The sequence below is a fragment of the Jatropha curcas genome, chromosome 6 (assembly GCF_041381405.1).
Source record: "Jatropha curcas cultivar XTBG-Jc1 chromosome 6, XTBG_Jcur_1.0, whole genome shotgun sequence".
Lineage (NCBI taxonomy): Eukaryota > Viridiplantae > Streptophyta > Magnoliopsida > Malpighiales > Euphorbiaceae > Jatropha > Jatropha curcas.
Genome location: NC_143156.1, coordinates 7482160 through 7491134, shown reverse-complemented (window position 1 = coordinate 7491134; position 8975 = coordinate 7482160). Strand labels below are relative to the sequence as shown.

The following is an 8975-nucleotide window of genomic DNA, read 5'->3' as shown; positions in this document are numbered from 1 at the left end:
TTAGGTTATAAATTCATAAACAAACCATAAAACTTAATGATTTAATTCATGTTTGATTACACTGTTGGATGATAGGTAATTAGACCGGGTTAAAATAGCTAATAATACATCGGGAGAGCTTGTTAGTGATTTTAGGGTTGTTTTCCCTACTTAAACAATTAAAATTGATTATCAAACTAATAAAATAAATTGGATAGAATTAAGTGAAGTCAAAATCCCTAGTAGCATTAAATCCTTGATTTCTTTTCATTAAATATTGTTGCTTGATTTCCTTTTGTTCTCTTTTATTTGTTTAATTTAATCTCTTAAAATAATTCCCCTTATTGCCGTTTAAATAAAAATAAGTTAACATAATTTTGGTACTTGATATACAATCCCTGTGGAAACGATACTCTACTCATTCTATATTACTTGTTGCGATTTCGCACACTTTCGAAAATCATTGTCACTATACAAATATGAACCAAGTATAAATTTGGATGAATCAACCTGGGATTGGAGGAGGTGTGATTTGATGAAGTATTGACTAGAGATTAGAGAATTGGATGATTTTGATATGCACTTGAAACGCAAAACCGCTTTTACTTGTAGCCTTAAGAATATTTTCTTTACATTTTCTTTAGGTACCCCAATTTCCATGGCAGCGTCGCTATTGAGGTTCTCCCTTGATGCGTTCGTTTTGGTGCAGATGGTTATTTATAGAGAAAGAGAGGGATACGTGCGGATGGTTATTCATAGGAGCAATTAATAGAAATGGTCGAACAATTAATAGAATGGTCCGAGCAATTAAATAGACCAAACATTACTCAAACCAGTTTAAATAGAGATAACACTCAGTTTAATCATGTAATTAATGTCAGAAATTCTGGTTCGACATTTATGACTCGAATTCTTGTTAGGCATTTACATCTTTAGTTACAATAAGAAGCACACTATAAATATTTGTATCATATCTCATTAGAGGACACATTACATCCAATGACAATTTCTGAGTATTCATATTTCACTTCTATCAAATTGGTGCGGTAAGCGTGAAACACACCTCATTTATTCAATCTGTTTCTCCTAAAATCACCCAGAAATAACATTTGATGAGTCTCAAAATCTGCTCAATGGTGCTCAAAACACATGAATGGAGTCTACTCCAAACCTGACTTCCATTCAGAAATGATGGTGAATCTCTTAAAGAATATCTTGATAAATTCCAAAAATTGGCTATGAAAATTGAAGACTTAAATGCAGAAGTGACCATTAGCGTCATGTTAAAAAATTATAAGTATGAAAAACTATTTGATTCCATTAATATTGATCCTTCGCTTTCTTTTTCAGAATTGATGTGCTGAGCAAGCAACTATACTAGGCTAAATTAGGCTTGGAAAATCCAACAAGCACATATCAAAGCTCCACAGGAAAAGAGGAAGGGCGATTCCGTAAAAAGGCATTCAACCACAAGATTCAGTAGACTACACTTCGCTCCCACAAATTACACATCCAGAACACCATATTCTTGAGCAAGAGATATTGAGAAAAAAATATTCTCAAAAAAAAAAAAAAAAAAAGAATAAAGAAGTTACTGATTACAATTGATCATCCCAATTACTCTAACTTGCTTATCCAAATTACACAATCTTTTAAACAAAAAGGAAATAAAAGCATAGAGCAAATCATGAGTCTAAGTAAGCTCAAGATAAAAATGAGTTAGAGAACTCAAAATCAAAGGCCTTAAGAAAAAGAAATATGAAATTTCATTAGAGAAAATACGACTATAACCACCAGATGAATTGTCTGCTTTAGATCAAGTCAATTTCATCCTATATTATTGGCAAAACCTGCATGATTTTGTCCTGCGAGTGAAATGGGGACTTCCCAGGAGGTCACCCATCCTAGGATTCCCTTAAGTGAACATGCTTAATCCTGAAGTTCTTCCAACTCTCCAGGCCAATTAACCCAACGACATCTCTGATGATTAGTTTATCCATTTTTGATATATGATCTAATTCATTCATGTGTCCTACATCCATTACTCATAGCTAGCATGTTATCCTAGAAACTAGCCAGGATCTTTGCTCTACTCGCCCTCTTAGGATCACTTTGCCAAGTAGGGATGTCACAGAGAAATGGCTATGTTTGGGTCATTCTCTTGTCCGTCTTGATCTGATCCTACTCAAAAATTAGGTTCCAAGTTATTGATAGAGTTAGCCACTTCTCTTCGCACAAGCTCCAAAAGTCACATACATTAAAGATGAGGCTTGAATTGACGGCTAGAACTGAAGAGGTGCACAACTTTTCAAAAAAAAAAAAACAATTTACAATTAGGGTACACATGGAAGAATTACAAGTGTTCGGCCAAAATAGATTAAGAGAGGTCAATTTGATGAGCACATCTAAAAGAAAACAAGAAAATGTAATGAACATGTTAAAGATTTAACTGAACATAAATGATTCGGTATATTTTGAGGGGGGACTTTTGATAGGAGCAATTAATAGATGAGCCGAATAATTAATAAAATGGACTGAACGTTACTCGAACCAGTTCAAATAGAGTGAATGCTCGGTCAAGGAGTCATTAAGAGTCATTTAACCATGTAATTAATGTCCAAGATCCTCGATCGACATTTCTGACTGAAATTCTTACTAAGCATTTATATCTTCAGTTATAATAAGAAGCACACTATAAATATTTGTATTGCATCTCATTAGAAGACATATTACATCCAATAGCAATTTCTAGTATTCAATTTTACATCTATTAGTTATTGTAGAGAAAGACGGGGATACAAAAAACCGTAATACACAATGATTTACTATTTTAATAATTGACTTTCTTTTTATATGAGATATATTATTTAATTTTTTTATAAAAAAATAATAATTATCTTACTAGACAGGCTACCTTTTGGTCTGTAGACATGCTAGACTTGTAGAAATTAAAAAATATACAATTTACAGTAAGTTTGCCCTTTATTATTTAAAATTGGTTTTATGTAATTAAGCAAGAGACTTTAGTTCAAATTTTTTATTGTGTACTATTATGCCTGTAACTGTTTTTAATCTAAGAATATTAACTACTTATTTAATAATTAAAATAAAAATAATTAGAAATTCATTTTTGAGTATTGATTAGAAATTCATTAATAATTATATTTAAGAACACTAAAAATGCATTAGATTTTTCAAGTGTGTAAAAAACTTTTCAATTTCAATAACGAGTACTATTTATGGGATAAAGAAGGAAAATATTCTATATGAAATGTTTGTATAATTAAGGTCTTTAATTTTTATCGCAGCAAAAAATTTAAAATGAATAGAAGATTACAATTTTTCAATAAATTTTTATACTTTTTTTTTTTTTGTTTTCTCATATAATATTCTTGAATTTGTAACTGGATCCCCTTAACCAATTTTCTGGGTATGTATCTGTTCGTATAGATTTTATAATAAATTTTTTATCAGCCGTTGACGATTAACAAAAGTTTCAATTAATTGTTGATTCTATGAGCTATATTTTAGAGTTTTTGATAGCTATTTTATATTTGTATTATATTTAGACTTTATTAACCTTATAAACATAATTACCAGTAAAAATTATTATATTTTTAAAATAATATTTTTTTTTACTTTTTTATAGTTATTTGAAAAATAATAATTTCTATTGAATATTTTTTCAAAAAAATTTATTAATATTTTTTTATTTATATAATACATTAAAATAAAAAGTAATATATTCACCTTTGAAAATCTAAAAATATATATTATATCATAATATATAAAAATAATTACACTTCTATAATGTTATTTTATATATTTAACAGCAACAACTATTAAAATTTTACCAAACATCAATACTTATCTGCTAGCTATCAACCACCAGCTATCAACTGGTATTATGGTATTAACACGTAAATCAAACAAATTTCGAAATTTGCTTCGTAAATGAAATTCCATTATTTCTCCATGTTTCTCAATGGAGTTCCATTAGTATCATATGAAAGCCCTTATCAAAGAAAAAAACTTTCTACACATAACAAATTCATAACCATCTCGCTTAAGTAACACAACATATATAAAGTTAGATGAGGTATTTGATTACCAGATGAACATATAATAAAGAGTTCCATCCTATAAAAGCAGCACCTTATTAGAGAAATATAAATAAACATGTAGGCAATTTTTAAGAATAGAATTACTTTTAAAAAACCGAGGGGGGGTTGAGGGTAAAAAGGTACTACTTTTATTGTGCATTCCAATTTTGCATGAGCAAAATAAAACAATTCCCTCACATCGTATAACTTCCACTCACAAGGAAGTTATATGATGTGGGTATAAATTGCATTCCGCTATTTGTTTTTTTCCAACGTTTACAGATTAGTTGTGGGTATATTTAAAAAGCCTAGTAGCTTGGAGTATATTTCTAAAGATGTTAAACTTTTCTTGATTCTTTAATTGTAAAAAAGTTTTTCTGTTGTTGATAAAAAAAAATAATAATAAAGTCTTATCATTGTACCCTAAAGATCAAGTTAAACATCTTTTACTCTTTTTCTATGGATTAACAAAATTCCCTAAATCATATACAACAAGAGCACAAGAGAATAACAATTTGAAAGTCTTAAGGCTGTGTTTGCTAACAGGTTTTGAAGTAGCTTTTCGCGTTGTGTTTGGCAAGTAGCTTTTAGCATTTTAGTTAAAACGCTGCTTAAAAAGTTATTTTGTTCGGTAACATGGCGTTTGAACTAACTTTTAGAGGTTAGGGTAATATTTTGTGAAAAATTAACTCATGTAATGTTTAACTTTTAACTAAATAGTTGGAAGGCTAACAGCCCAAAACAGCCGAACAAACCCTTAAAGCTTTCTTTAGAGACTTCGTTATGGAGACTTTAGGTCCTTAATAATTGCCTTCTTTGATTTTTTAAGCAAAAGAACAGGGCTAATATTAAGAACACCTCCATGAGCAATGGTCACTCCTGAGATTAACTAATTAGAGATAAAATTATTTTATCCGAAAAGCCAAGCAATGGATCAAATTATTAGAGGCTCAAAATCATCTGCTAAAAGGAAATTTGTCTTCTTCTTTTCCTAGCCATCAATCAGATTTTGCAGCTCATTATCAGGTTTCAAAATAGCAGTGTATCCATGAGTAAGCTTGATGTTGTAAGTAGAACTATAAAAGACAGAAATCCATAATCAGAACAATAAATTAATCAAAGTTATAAAATTAAACAAATTGGTATATGCAGAAGCCGAAGACCAAAGGAATAAATCCAAACATTGTTTAATTTAATTTTGGTGAAACTAAACTTTCCACAAAGGAAACCACTCTAGCAACTACTGGATGTTTAAAAGTCTTCAAATTCTTCGATTCCTTATTCTTCAAATCATACCAAAACAATGCAGAAGTACCGTCATATTTATTAGCAACTATAAAAATTGCATCATTCCTACAACAAAAAGTTGCTTTGTAAGGAAAAACTCGTACTCTCTCTGGTGGGATGGTTACAAATTTGGTCCAAGATGTTGTCACACCATATTCTTTCATTACCCAAACATTTAAATGACAAGGCACATGTCCATTTCTACTAAAATAACAAAGACATCCTCGGAAAACCCCTAAGTTACAAATAATTTCATCAGCTTGTCGATTAGGAATTTCCAGCTGTAATATTTTGTCATCTGCTAAGTTAAAAGCAGCAATAACCCAGTCTGCAACTACCCAGTGGAGAGCTCCATGGATGAATGTACCTGCCTGATAAAATCTGAAATCGACCTTAACTTTAATCTTTTGTATACGATTAGATTTCAATGAATGAACAGTAATCTCGCGAGACCCCCATCGTATCACTTTATAATCATCAGTAGCGGAGTCATAACCTAATCCATAAGACACGAACTTTTCAGGGTCTGGCAATACTCGACATTCTCTAGTGGCAGGATTCCATACGATAAGAGAATAGCGAGAGTCAGGGGTCGAGACAATTTTATTACTGGAAAAATCCCATGAAACACCGGTCAAGGCAATGGCTCTGGTTTGCCTTTGATTTCCGGAATAAACGGTTGGATAGTCTACAGAAACACGTAACAGTAGTAAACCATCACAAGAACATAAAATCATGCAATTCTTGTTATTCAAAAATGCCAGTTGTTGCAGCATGGGAGATCTGATTGGATTAGGTTCTCCCCGATCATTAAAATCATAAAAATATGAATCACATACGAATTTGAAAAACTGACCCTTGGATTGGTGGAGGTGTGATTTGATGAAGTCTGGACTAGAGATTAGAGAATTGCACGACTTTGAAATGGACTTGAAACGCAAAAGTGATTTTACTTCTAGCTTTAAGAATATCTCTGCCACAATATCTTCAGGTACCCTAATTTCCATGGCAGCTCTGCCGTTGAGGTTCTCTCCTTAGTTTGTTTATGAATGGTTATATTCCGAGAAAAAAAAGGGATACAAGAACCGTAATGGACAATGACTTATTATTTATTAGCACATTATATTGACAATTTACACAAAATTAAAATTTTTACTTTTTGCACCATATTTTTGTAACTAAGCCACGAAGAAAATTCTAATTCATTGTTTTCTTATCGTGCATTTCTATATCTATAAATATTTTAATTTAATAGTATTGACAACTTATTTAATAATTAAAATAAAAAAAATAATGAGAAATTTATTAACAATTGTTTTCTAAAACATTCAAAAATGGATTTTTTTTGTTTTGAATATAAAATTTATATTAGGATTTCATTATTCATTGGAAATGAAAATTCTGTATAAGGAATATAAATATAAGAATAAAAAATCTTAAATTGATTTAGTTAATTCGGTAATAAAAGCTAGATTTACAAATAAAAAAAAAAAAAAAAGAAAGAAAACCAAAAGCTTGATGAAAGCATAGAAATGGCAATTCATATAGATGACTGATGACAATTCATTCAGTACAAGAATGAACTAAAATTGTGACTATATGATCAATTCATTAATTTTATTTTGCACACGACACAAATAGATCGTATCAAGAATTCTTTTCTTTTTTTTTTTAAATCACATTTATTTCTCTTATGTCTCCTTTACAAGGTAAATTATATTTGATATGACAGAATCTCATAGAAGAAAGAAATTTTACGTTGTTGAATCTTTCTTTAATCGATCAATGTGATGTTCAGAATCCTCGTTACTAATGCAATTGAAATGATCTCTGGATTGATCAAAAGATTCTTCTTTGACTATTATCTAAATCTCTTGTAACAAGTTAATATTTTTTTTTATCATCAAATTAATTTATTAATATAAATCAGAAAAAATTTAACATTTTCAAGCAACTAAATTCGAGCCATCGGCTTTCTTATACACTCAAAGGTCAAAGATGTTAAGTAAAAAAAAAAAAAAAAAAAAAAAACCTCGAGACAAACAATTCAAAACAAAACAATAGAAAATACTCATTTTCTTGAGATAGGAAAATAGAGTATGTAAACAGAACTCTAAGATGCATGAGACGCACTAGAAAACATAGATGGAAATTACTTGTTTAAACTGGGTCCATAGCCCACTTATTGACCAAACCAATAACAGTAAAGATTCTTTAAAACTTTAGTTTGGTCCATAAGTGGGGGCCAAGACCTGGTCCATAAGTGGGGCTAGGACCTGGTCCAGGTAAAATTTTCCCAACACAGAAATAAAGACACCACTGATGAATACAATTTTAGTATTTCTTTCACTTATTAAACCAATAATAGTAAAGATTCTTTAAAAAGTATTCTGACTTTATCCTCTATAAGAAACTTTATTCTCATTAGTTTTGTCCATAAGTGGGGCCAGAACCTAGTCGAGATAAAATTTTAAACACAAAAATAAAAGACACCACTGATAAATACATTTTTAGTATTTCTCTCACTTGTTAGAGTTTGATCAGCATTGAATTAATTATAATTGATGCACCAAGTGTATGTAAGTCTAATCCAATTAAAGAGATTTACTATATCTATGTTGGAGCCAATTCAAGATATCTCCACCAACAAAGCACCATAAAAAGCAAAATTCTATTAATCTTAGAATATTATTTTATAATAATCAGGATTTTTTTATCCGCAAACAAAATTTTATTTTATTAATTATTAGAATCTAACTTAATGTAACCGAGAACTAAATCCAAGTCAATAAGCTCCACACCAAACACTCAAACTAACTCATCTATACCGAGTAAAAATACTTATATAAGGAGATCAAGGTTTAATTTATTGAAAAAAATACTTATATAACGAGGAGCAATTATAAATCTTGAAACGAAATTAGTCCTGTATCCAAAGCGAGTATGACATATTCACGAGAAAAAAATAAAAACAGTAAATTAATTCCTTAGAAAATTGATAGCCAAGTTGGTCCCTAATAGTTATATTGTATCAAATTAGATGACGTTGCCGTTGAGTTTTGTTCTTAGCATATGAAACATAAGAATTTATTGACAATAAAATAAACATTACATTCTTTGTTTTCAAACATGCTTATTCATTTGGGAAAAAGAAAAAAAAAAAAAAATATATATATATATATATATATATATATATATATATATATATATATATATATATATATATATATATTATCCCATAAACCAAAACAAAGAACAAACAGCAAACACTAATTAATCATCACTATCAAAATTAAGCGAGCAAAAGGAAAGTATGCATATCTTGTTCATTTACACTGGTTACTGAACTGTAAACTTAATCTAGTTCTTTTTGTTTAGCAAAAATTAAAATTAAAAAAGGAGAAGAAGAAGAAGAAGAAAGTACAAACAATAATCAGGAGAAAAGAAATGAATTTTTTATATTGGTTTGCGCGCATGGATCGATCAATGACCACGTCCACGATGACTTGGGCCCGAATAAGCTCGGCTTATACTTAAAATCTTACTCCATGCAGAATTTTCCTCTTCTTTAAGAAGCCTCATTCCTTCGACATGCATGGACTTACT

At 29.9% G+C, this 8975-nt stretch overlaps 1 protein-coding gene across 1 annotated transcript; it reads right to left on the bottom strand.

Moving 5' to 3' along the window:
• Positions 1-5269: 5269 nt before the first annotated feature.
• LOC105637368 (F-box protein CPR1) lies at positions 5270-6408 on the bottom strand. Its single transcript, XM_037642050.2, has 2 exons — positions 6226-6408; positions 5270-6057 (listed from the first exon to the last, which is right to left on the bottom strand). Exons 1-2 carry the CDS (start codon positions 6374-6376, stop codon positions 5270-5272), a joined length of 939 nt encoding a protein of 312 aa, XP_037497978.1. The 5' UTR covers positions 6377-6408.
• Positions 6409-8975: the final 2567 nt, after the last annotated feature.